This window comes from Physeter macrocephalus, chromosome 18 (genome assembly GCF_002837175.3).
Source record: "Physeter macrocephalus isolate SW-GA chromosome 18, ASM283717v5, whole genome shotgun sequence".
In the NCBI taxonomy this organism is placed as follows: Eukaryota; Metazoa; Chordata; class Mammalia; order Artiodactyla; family Physeteridae; genus Physeter; species Physeter macrocephalus.
Window position 1 is genome coordinate 15,551,678 of NC_041231.1, and position 12,379 is coordinate 15,564,056.

Sequence of the window (12,379 nt, forward strand, 5' to 3'; positions counted from 1 at the left end):
TGTCCATCAAGAGATGAATGGATAAAGAAGATGTGGCACATATATACAACGGAATATTACTCAGCGGTAAAAGGAAACTAAATTGAGTTATTTGTAGTGAGGTGGATGAGCCTAGAGTCTCAGAGTGAAGTTAAGTCAAGAAGAGAAAAACAAATACCGTATGCTAACACATATATATGGAATCTTAAAAAAAAAAATGGTTCTGAAGAACCCAGGGGCAGGACAGGAATAAAGACGCAGATGTAGAGAATGGACTTGAGGACACGAGGAGGGAGAAGGGTAAGCTGGGACAAAGTGAGAGAGCGGCATGGACATATACACACTACCAAATGTAAAAACAGATAGCTAGTGGAAAGCAGCCGCGTAGCACAGGGAGATCAGCTCAGGGAGATCAGCTCGGTGGTTTGTGACCACCTAGAGGGGTGGGATAGGGAGGGGGGGAGGGAGACGCAAGAGGGAGGAGATATGCGGATATATGTATATGTACAGCTGACTCACTTTGTTATACAGCAGAAACTAACACACCATTGTAAAGCAATTATACTCCAATAAAGATGTTAAAAAAAAAAAAGATCAATGGTTGCTTGCCAAGGGTTGGGGGAAGCGGAGGGACAAATAGGCTGAGCACAGAGGATTTTTAGGGCAATGAAACTACTCTGTATGACGTGATAATAATGGATACATGTGATTATACATTTGTTCAAACCCTCAGCATGTACAACACCAAGAGTGAACCCTAATGTAAACTACAGACTTTGGACAATTATGATGTGTCAGTGTAGGTTCATCAGCTATAACAAATGTACCTCTCTGGTGGGGATGCTAGTAACAGGGAAGGCTGTGGATGTGTGGAGGTGAGGTACCCGGGGAATCTCTGTACTTGACACTCACTTTTGCTGTGAACTTAAAACTGCTCTAAAAAATTAAGTCTATTTTTTTTTTAAAGTCAACGGATCAAGCCTGTGAGGTGGAAATCATTCACATCCATCTACAAGAGCACTGATACCACTGATTTCTTATAAAGGCAACCCAATATGTCACCACTTACTGACCTGCTTGAGAATATTCTGTTCTCTCATGAGCTTCTGCCGCTCTCTGTTGGGCTTAGAGAAGACCACTTCAAGAACATCTTGACCGGAATTAGTTCCACCAGTGACAAAGTAAACCAAGTCTTCCAGCAGCTTGGTTACAGATCTTAGGAGGAAAAAAGCTATTAGATATGCGATGTGTTCGATGTGCAACAGGCTGAAAGCTTCACCTTGGAAGCCTTCACGCCAAAGGAACCAGTTAAGCAGAAGCAAACCCATTCTCCCAGTTTCCTTGAAATTGTCAGTTGAGGCCAATTACCAATAAGAGTGAAATAGAGACAATACCTCATTGTCCACAAAAACATTATCACCTTCACAAAAGAGTAGACATTACATTTTATCTCAGAGTAACCTCAACCCCTGACATTTAGTAAGATAGTTCCAGAGACTAAGTTGGAGACAGGGAAACAGAGAAAGAAGGAGATATTTACAAGTTTAGAGACTTTCAGAACAGTGAAAGCAAAAGTAACTATTTCTTTTTTTTTTTTTTTGCGGTACGCGGGACTCTCCCTGTTGTGGCCTCTCCCATTGCGGAGCACAGGCTCCGGACGCACAGGCTCAGCGGCCACGGCTCACGGGCCCAGCAGCTCCTGGGCATGTGGGATCTTCCCGGACCGGGGCGCGAACCCGCGTCCCCTGCATCGGCAGGCGGACTCTCAACCACTGCGCCACCAGGGAAGCCCAAGTAACTGTTTCTTGAAAACCACAAGTTGAAGCCACCCATAAATGCTAAGGCCTGCTGCTCTCACACAGAGCTCTTCCAAGCACCCTCTCTCTCTGCAAGGGATTTCAAACAGCCACAGTGGGCGAGGATGACCATGTCCGGTTCTGGCAGGGAGCCCTCACCTTCTTTCATTCTGGGTGATGGTGCCCTTCTCCAGCTTCCCAGCTATGGAGCCCAGCACCTTGCTGGCATCATTGGCAAAGTCCAGGTCCCGAACCTCAGCAGGAGACACTGGAACTATGGCAAATGCTTCTTTGTCCTCCTTCACGGGAGAGGTTCCAATCTGAAAAGCAAGATGGTCTTTGTGGAACAGCCTCTTAGACTGAGAGGGTAAGACATTAATCAAACACCTGGAGAGATGTACCCCAAATCATCAACAGCTGTTACCTCTAGAGGCTGGTATTGTGGAGAAAAGTAAGGCAGGAAATGGGGCAGTACTATGATTTTATAGCTTCATTTGTGATAGGGAGCAGCTGAGACTTCTGTAATTTAAAAACACATTTATAAATACATAGGGAAAAAAATCAAATGTACAAAATGGTAATTCTTGTTTCTGAGAGTATTATAAGGGTAGACACTGCACCGATCTTTTAGCTTTTCTATATACCTGAAAATGTTCATTAAAGTAGAGGAAAAAATTCCAATAATCTTCCCCAGCACCCAAAAACATTATGTGAGAGTATAATTCCATTTTTTAAAAAGAAAAACCCTCTGTCTATTTATGCTCTATGATCCTGAACAAGGTGAGAAAGGAGAGGTGGGCTTCAGGGAGAGAAATTAAAGAGGTTGGAAGAACTTTCAAGAAATAAAAGTACACATTTAAACACAAAGAGAAATAAAGAAATAATAAAGATTGTGGGAAATCAACTAGGTATGTGATGTATGTCTAGGCACAGGAAAACATTCCCCCAGCCAAAATCAGCCTTCAGACAGATATGAAATCCAGACAATTGCTCAACCTTTAGGGCAGAAGCTACGGAATAAAATAAAAGGTTCTAGTTATTTCAAAAGCCCTGGGCTTGCTTTAGCCAGGTCCCTTGGAAAGAATTCTTTCATCACATTCAAGTTTGCCCGTCAGCACGCTCCTATCGAAGCAACAACTTTAGACCTCCATTCGCCTCCATTTGCCCTCAAAGGAGCCCTTTCATCGGCAGCATGAGACGGAGGGAGGCAGCAAGTTCGGGGACTTACTTTTAGCATCACGGGTTTTTCTTCTTCCTTGTCAATGGGGATATTTGTGCTGTGAACCCAAGTATTAGTACACAGGTGTCTGAGCCGGACATACGAGTTTCTAAAGGAAAAGGAAAAAAAAGAAGGATTTTACGGACAGGGCTATTTAGGTTCTCTATAGCCACTGGCCTAGAATACATCCTATAAGAATAAAAAAAGGATACCAAAATGGTTTTCCACTACACACACTGGAGAGCATAAACTTAAGAGCAAACGGCTCTGGTCCAAGATACACTTTGACGGATCTACAGTGGCAAACCATTCATAACCACTCTAAGCTGATTGTCTCGTGCTGTATTTCTAAATGCAGCCACACCTCATTCTATCATGTTTGGCTCTATTGCCCTTAACAGACACTGTGTTTTTGTTTTTTTTTTTAACAGATCAAAGGTCTGTTCATCATGCAAGTCTATAGGTTCCATTTTGGCAATAAAGTATTTTTTAATTAAATATGTACATTGTTTTTTAAGACATAATGCTATTGCACACTTAATAGATAACAGTGTACTGTAAACGTGACTTTCATATGCACTTTGAAACCCCCAGATTTGTGGGACTTGCTTTATTGTGTTACTCGCTTTATTGCGATAGTCTGGAACTGAACCCACAGTATTCCTGAGGTATGCAGGTACAAAATTATACACTGTGAATGACTATCTCAGAACATACTGAGCATGAGACAAAGTAACAAAAAGTACTTACTGAGCACCTATTAGTGCTTATCATGAGAGATGATAAAGCAGTAATTGAAATTTTCATACAGATCAATATAGCAAAAAGTAAAACCATAAAATGCCTGGAAGAAAATGTGAGTAAAAATTTAATAATCCCGTGAGAGGGAAAGCCTTTTGAAGCACATAACAAAATACAAGATTTCCAAATTTCAGAAGCAAAAGATGGAGACATCTTATTACATAGTTTAAATTTTACATTTCCATACAGCAAAAGTAGAAAAAAGTTTACATTTTTAAAAACCATCATGAACAAAACTGAAAGAAAAATGACAACCTGATTTTAAAAATCAGTAAGAAAGGGCTTCCCGGGTGGCGCAGTGGTTGGGAGTCCGCCTGCCGGTGAGGGGGACGCGGGTTCGTGCCCCGGTACGGGAGGATCCCACATGCCGCGGAGCGGCTGGGCCCGTGAGCCATGGCCGCTGGGCCTGCGCGTCTGGAGCCTGTGCTCCGCGACGGAAGAGGCCACAGCAGTGAGCGGCCCGCATCCACAAAAAAAAAAAAAAAAAAATCAGTAAGAAAAACATCATGAATATTGGAAATGAAAATGGAACACGTACACAAACCAGTAATTTAATAAAGAAACATAAATGACCAATAAACATCCAAGTACATATTCAACTTTCTCAATTTATACAAATTAAAACAATATATCATTTTATTGTATCATATTCCAAAGATCCTGGAAACTGATACAACCCAGTACTTAGAGCTCAGAGAGCTTACAGAGCTTAGAGAAATGAGTCCTACACACTCATGGTAAGAGTGTCAACAGGTTAAACTCTGGAAGAGAGTCTGGCACTTTGTATAACATGTAAAATGTATCTACCTTCTCATCTAGCAATCTCATTTTTATATTTCTTAAGACATGACAACACAGGTGCAAAATGAGGCAGAAAGATGTTCAACAAAGCATTATTTATAAGAGTTAAAATCTTGCAAACAACCCAATGTCTCAGTAATGGACTAGTTAATTATAGTATGTAAGACAGAATAGTATAGAGTTCTTTAAAATGATTACAATCGATATTTACTTGGAAGTATGTACAGGACATATTGTTCAGTGGAAAAAATGTTAAAAATAGCTTATGATTCATTTATGATAAATTATACACAAGTTATCTGTGTGCCCAGAGACGTGTCTGAAACTACAGAAAACCAAGATGTTTGTCGTAGTTACCTCTGAATGGTTAGATTTTATGTAATTTTTTACTTGTCTCTTTGTTCTCCATGAGATTTTAAAATATTTTTGTTGTTTCTTTTTATGATGAGCATGGGTCATTTTACAATGTTTTTCAAATTTGCTTTTCTTTTAAAGAAGTAGTGACATAATACTTGCTCTTAAAGAATCTAATGTCGCATTAGTGAGATGAAATGAACGCACGCCAAGCAAAAGTAACAGGAGACATACATTAGAAAGGCTTTAAGATGGGAGACAGTCAAGGTAAGTACTTTTAGAGGAGGAGATTAAGGAGGCTTCAGGGAGTCATGGAATATTTTTGTTACAGAAAACTTGAGCTGGAACTTGAAACACTGGTGGGACCAGAGCAGAAAGAAGAGCATGGAAGTCATTTCTGCATTAAGAGGAATTCAAAGCAGTAGCATCCCAAGTTCATGGGAAAGGGGCACGGGGGAGGGCACATTAAACCAGGCACATCTCTTCAGTAGATCCTCTAACTTCCTTCATTTTAACTGTCTTGAAAATTACAAGCGGTATTTACTCTGAATAGCACGAATATAAATTAAACAACATGAACAAGAAATCTGACAGAGATTTGCATTTTTTCTTCTAAGGAACTTGGATTCATTTTTTTATTTTCAAAGTATAACTGAAAGCTTGGAGCTTAACTTTTACTTGGATGATTGACTACATTCTGTAGAGTTCTATGTCAAAGTTCATTTAAAATACCAAGGGCATCCTATCTATTCATCTGAAGTCTCATTCCCAATCCTTAGCTCAAAAGTCATGATATCAGGACAAGTGCAAAAGAGCCACAAAGCTGGATGCTCTCCCAAGGTTTATTTATTGCATCTAATTTGCATAAATTGCCATTTTACTATCTTGCTTATTATATCCAGGAGTTGTCACTATCCCTTTCAGTTTGTCTTGAAAGCATTCTTTCAACCAATGACTATCACAAAAAAGTTCTTTACTGGTAACATTTCAGGTACTTTCATGTATCTACCGCCAGGCTTTCTGATCTTCAAAGAAGCAAAAGTTAGCACAACTCTAAGATGGAGGGAAATGCGTGTACTCCTCCTCAAATTTTTATGACTCCACTGAATCAGTGAAGAAGAGGCCCTGTTCACTTCTGGCTCTGAGGTTGGTGGCCAAGGGCACGAACAGATAAAAATTTAGAAAGCTAAGACCAAGTCCAAGATCATAACTAAACTAAACCATGCCAGATACTTTTTCCAGGGTGAACACAAGGCTTCTCTTGCTTATGAGTTTACAATCAGTCTGTCTATGGACAACTGCCCACAAAGAATGTTTTCCAACAGAGAAACAGTAATGAATCAAGGGGATACAGAAGCAGGGCACTACAGCCAACCAAAGCTGTTTGGCAAGCTGACCTAGAAGTTCAAACTTCCCCTTCCCACGGGATCATGGGGATTTCCAACCCACTGGGGAATATGGCCAACTGGCACCTCATTCCTCTTCACCAAGGGAATGTCATGAAATATCTTCTGACGGATATTTTACATCACATGGTTCTGTTCTTTGCTAACCCTTACAAACAAAAAACTTAGCAAACAAAACTAACGTCATTCCCTTGTCTTCTGGGAGCCTAAAAACAAAATCCATTAAAGAACTTCCAGAACAGAGGACACAACACATGGAAAAATACTTAAACCAAAACGCAACTGGATTCTACAGTCCCTATGCCCATCTAGGTAGTCAGTGAGAAAGGACCATATTTTTTAAAATGACCTCAAAATCGATCAAAGATCTAAGTGAAAAGAGCAAAAACTACTAAAACTCTCAGAAGAACACATTAGCATCAATCTTTGTGACCTTGGATTAGGCAACAGGTTCTTAAGAAAGCAAAAGCATAAGCAACCAAAAGCAAAAACAGATAAACTGGACTTCAACAAAATTAAAAACTTCTGTGGTTCACAAGACACCACCAAGAAAGTGAAGAAATCTACAGAATGGGAGAAAATAGTTGCAAATCATAACTGATAAGGAGTTTGTAATAAAGAACATTTAATACTCAGTAATAAAAAGACACAGAACCCTTTTTTTTAAGTGGCCAAAAACTAATGGGCAAAGGATCTGGAAAGATGTGCCTCCACAAATGATATACAAATGACCAATAAACACATGAGAATATCATCACCATTCGCCATCACAGAAATTCAAGTCAAAACTACAATGAGATACCACTGCACAGTTACTAGGATGGCTCAAATATAAAAAAGACAGATAAACAAGCATTGGAGAGAAATTAGAACTCTCCTATACAGCTGGTGGGAATATAAAACTATAAATGTAAAACTGGCAGTTCCTCAAATGTTAGACATACAGTTAGCACATAACCCACTAATTCCACTCCTAGGTATAGACCCATGAGAAATGAAAATACATGTCCACACAAAAATGTGTACACAAACGTTCACCGAACAGCCAGAAAAAGGCAAATAACCCAAATGGCCATCAACTAATCAGTGAATAAATAAAATGTGACATAACCATACAGTGGAATCCTCTTCAGGAATAAAATGAAATGAAGAATACATGCTACAAAATGGATGAACCTTAACAACAATGCTAAGTGAAAGAAGCCAGTCACAAAAAGCCACTCCATTTATATGAAATATCTAGAATAGGCAGATCAATAGAGACAAAATGCAGATTAGCCTAAGGCTGAGGGTGGAGCCTGGGGAAATGAGAGCGACTGCCAATGGGTATGGTGCTCCTTCCTGGGGTGATGAAATTGCTCTAAAATCGATCGTGCTGATGGTTGCCCAGCTCTGCTAATCTACTAAAAACAAATGAATTGAGCACTTCCAGTAGGTGAATTGTACGATACATGAATTATACCTCAATATATCATTTTTTTTTAAAAAGCAATCTACATCAGGACAAACTTGGAGTACGCAAAGCTGCGCCCATACTTAGGATTTAATAGGAGAACATCTCCAGCTTTTCCCAGATTCTTAAGGGGTTAATGACCCAGCAGAGGGTAAGAACCAGCGATCATTATGCTGAATGGCAATGAACAGCCTCCTTGTAAGGTTCTCTTCTTGTGGACACTGCCTTCTGTTTATCACTCTGAGACGGACAGGAAGAGTATCCAGCACAAGAGAAGGGTCTCCTCTAATTCTTTTTTTTTCTTAATTTCATGTTTTGGCATTTTTGTTAGCATTAATCATTCCCTTCTCTGCCGTCTAATTTTATTAAGCACCTAAGTGTCTAAAGTATGCTAGACACTTGGATACGAACCTTTCCATAGCCAGTACTTTCTTTACAATTCCTTTAATGTTTGCTACAATACAATATTTAAGAACATAGTCTTTTGTGTTACACAGACATTTCTGTGTTCTCCTCCAGTTGTAACAGCACCCAAGCTGCAGTTACCACTTTCACAGCCCAGCTCTGGCTGAGCAGGTAAACAGCAATGATATACAGGAATAATGAAACACAAAGGAATCCTCAGAGAGAGGGGCCCTGTGTAAAACCACCCAGTGCCAGTGAGACTTCCACTACCCAAGGCTGTGTCCAAAGAGTCAGAGTTGCCGGAACAGCCCTATCTGGCTCTGTAACGGTGCTCGCTGACTTGTGATAAGTTGTTTAAATTCTCTGAGCCTCATTTCTTTACCTCTAGGAAAGGTCAAATAATAATACCTATCTCACAGGGGTTTTGGTGAAGGTGAAATTATATAACACGAGTACTTAGCATTATAGATGGCATGGAGTCAGCACTCAACAAGCGTTAGCCACTATTAATACTTTTGTTGATTTTTTGTTTTTTCAAGATTTTTTTTTTTTTTAATGTGGACCATTTTTAAAGTCTTTATTGAATTTGTTACAATATTGGTTCTGTTTTCTGTTTTGGTTTTTTGGCCACGAGGCATGTGGGATCTTAGCTCCCCAACCAGGGATTGACGCTGCACCCCCTGCATCGGACGGTGAAGTCTTAACCACCGGACCGCCAGGGGAAGTCCCTGTTGATTTTAAGAGTGAGCGTTTGTTCCATTTACGGTCTAGTAAACGGAAATGCTTTTTTATGCAACAAAACTAAAAGTCAAATTTAATAAAATAACCAGAGAAGACTGGTCTGATTTCTCAATACCTTTAATAAAATTTACTATGCATTGAGTGAATTTCAAATGTTCCATTTTCTAGAATTTCTTTTCAATCGTTTATTCAACTGACCAGGAGATCTCTCAGATTTGGAAAGGAGGGAGAGAGTAAAGGAAACCAGAAACATTGAGCTACTTAAGCTTAACGTTGGGTTTGTTCACCTAAACATAGCACGTCTTAGCTCACCACTGACTACTGAGAACTTACAACTGATAAGCCATTAAAAAAAGAAAAAAGAAAAATCAGATGTCATTTCAACGGGCCACCAGAACAAATCCTTTACCAAATCCTGTACAAAAGCTTCAAGAACGACGATGATGTTTTGGATTCCAAGAACCCCAGCCAGGCCGCGTATACCACCCTGACTCGCTTGAGATAAGCCGTTTTGGACTCATACCTTGGGACAAGGCTATCGCCTCCACGGAGGGTGGTAGGATCTAGCTCAAAGATGGAGGAGATGTCATTGCCTTCGGGCACAGAGACCAGGGAGTACACCATCTTTTCTTGGGCGTTTCGCAACCTGCTTCGGGAGGCATCCTGATCAGGGTCCAGCTGAGGAGGAAAAGTCATCAAGTCAAGGACTGCACATGCCACGGCCTTCCCTCACTACTATCACTGCACACTCCACAGGAACAGGGAAGAAACCATAGTGAGCGTCAGTAGTTGACAGGAGGAGCACCACAGTTTCAGAGCAGTCATCAAAGATGGTAGTTGGCCAGCCACGCCAAGAATATTTGCACTCTACCTCCTGGTGTTGCAATAAAAATGCTTAAGCAACGTGGGGTTGCATTACTAGCTCTCCACGGGCAGAGTGCTACAGGCACTGCATCCCTGTGCAGCGGTCGGGAGAGAGGAGGAGCGCTGTGAGAAAACTTAGCCTGTGGATTTTGTTATGGGCGGTTGTGTTAACCTACGGTGCAACTGTCTAGCAAGAATGCGATACAGCTACTTCCCAGGAGAAAAAACAATGCAATGAAATAAACCTGCATCCAAGTGTTTGCAAGCAGCTATCCCCGGGTGGCCAAGAAAAACTTTCGAGAAGTCAGACCAGCCCTGAAAAAATGTTCCTAATTAATCAATTGCTGACGACAACTCAGGGGAAAAGGGGCCCCTCCTGCTACGTGAGGGATTTGGCTGAGACTGAAGAACAAGGATGAAAGCTTTCCCAAGAAACTGTAAAAACACATGTAGTCTCCAAAGGCCATCTGCCTAAGAAGACTGAAGCAGCATGCTGAGCCTAGCGCCTGCTCTGACAGGCTTCACAAGGTGGCTCTCCGCCGCGTGACTCTGTACGGGATCATTCTTCGTGTTTAACATCCTTGCGAGATGACAATATCCGCCTGTATGTACTAGGAAAATCACATTTCCCTTGTCTCTAACTTGCTTTGCTTAGGCTGAGGCCCTGCTTCCTTTCCAAATGGAATGGAGAAAAGAAAAGCAAACCTAACAGGCAAAGGAGAGAGCGTTAAGACAAGTTCATTCCATGGGGCCTGAGTTCTAGGACTGGAGGCAACTGTTTGCTTTTGCAGTTCATCAGCAGCTCCAGCCTTTGTCTATAAAAAAAAAAAAAAAAAAAAAGGAAGGAAGGGAGGGAGCGACGGAAGAAAGGAAAGAAAATGCAAACAATTCTGCTAATACCCCAAACCTCTGCCTGCCCCTCTCACGTTGCCTCCTCTCACACCCTGTACCGCCTTTGTCTATAAAAAAAAAAAAAAAAAAAAAAGGAAGGAAGGGAGGGAGCGACGGAAGAAAGGAAAGAAAATGCAAACAATTCTGCTAATACCCCAAACCTCTGCCTGCCCCTCTCACGTTGCCTCCTCTCACACCCTGTACCTCTGGCTAAACAAACCCCCAGGCGTTATTCCACCTACACTAACGTAAGAACCCACTGGAGAGGATCAGGACATCTCCAAGAGCTCAGTTCAGGAGAAAGCACTCTGAACAGAATTTGTCCTCTTCTAACCACTGTTTCCTGCAAAGGGCTGCACACACCACTTTCAAAATAAACCCTGTCCCGGTTCTGGCGTGAGACACAGGGCTCAGCTACAGACTGGCAGTTAAATTTCAGACCTGCCACACGTCCGAAGAAAAATGCCAAGTGCACCGAGTCCGCTGCATCTGGACTGTGACTGAGCAAGGCGCCCTCAGCCTCCCGAGCGCAGTGGGCGTTTGCCACCTAGTGGGAGGAAAGGCACATGTGCAGAAGGCCGTCACACCAGAGCCAGCCTCGGGTTGTTCTTTCTGGCCCTGTGGCATCAAGCCCGTGGCTCGAGGGGGCTGCTGAATTTAGAAAGAGGAGAGCAACAAAGCCGAATGGGGTCCCAGGCAAAACCACAGGCACTGGGTGCCAGTCTCAGGAAATACGTGACCAATAAGCAGAACAGAAAGAGAGGCTTCCTCTCCCACACTCCCGAGTCTCCCAGCCAAGAAGAGGGTAAAGGGTGCAGGACCCTCCCAACGCTGACACCTTCCTCCCAGAGGCAGGAGCTGCGCTGCTGGCCTTGTGGGTGCGGGGTGAGCCCCCCACACACACCCCTCCTCCACGCGAGGACCGCCACCCAAGCAACGCCCCGAGTAGCCAGAGCAACGCAGCCCAGATCTGCAGCCAGACCCACTGGCACATGGCACTGCCCTGGCACGCTGAAGCACGAAAGAGTAGAAAGATGACTGCGCTCCCAGAGACCCTGAGGCATGTGGCCAGTGAGGATCACTCTCTGCTTCTTCACCCGTCAAACAAAGACGGAGAGACCTTTCCCAATTCCTTCGTGTTAACTGCTGTGCAGCCCAGAGGAACTGGTGGATGGAAAGGCACTGAAAATGGTAATCATCCTTTGCAACTTACAAAAATGCCATTTATTAAGCATCTACTATGGGCTAGGCACTTCATTTGCACAACATCTCACTTCGCCCTCACAACCAGCCCATTGTCCACAACTACAGATGAGGGAATTCAGTCTCAGAGAGGGCAAGTAACCTGTCCAGAGTCACACAGCTCATAAGCGGTGGGTCCGCTATTTAAACACAAGTCTGTCTCTCTCTCGCCCTACTTTTGATCACTGTGTCCTCCTCCCCCCTGGGCCGCACATGCCTGTCTTTCCCTCGCACATGAACAGGCCAGGAGAGCAGTCCCGTTCCACACAGAGCTCAAGGTTCACTCAGGCATCAGCTCTCCCTGAAAGAAGCCACGGTTCTCCTTCAAAGTCACCTCTGAGAGGAGCCTTAGTCCCCCAGCAAGTCCAGCAACTAACTAACGGTGGGACACCCTCAGCTAGAACTCCTCTGTGTTTCTTCCAAAGCT

General features: G+C 42.6%; 1 protein-coding gene across 1 annotated transcript in view; it reads right to left on the bottom strand.

The window, feature by feature from the left end:
* ITPR1 (inositol 1,4,5-trisphosphate receptor type 1) overlaps positions 1-12,379 on the bottom strand; it is a 221,277-nt gene that overhangs the window by 66,281 nt on the left and 142,617 nt on the right. Inside the window, exons 13-16 of the mRNA XM_028478860.2 lie at positions 9,479-9,633; positions 3,004-3,103; positions 1,935-2,095; positions 1,053-1,194 (exon numbers count right to left, since the gene is read on the bottom strand). Of these exons, the coding sequence (XP_028334661.1) occupies positions 1,053-1,194; positions 1,935-2,095; positions 3,004-3,103; positions 9,479-9,633 (558 nt within the window). The remainder of the gene's footprint in view (positions 1-1,052; positions 1,195-1,934; positions 2,096-3,003; positions 3,104-9,478; positions 9,634-12,379) is intronic.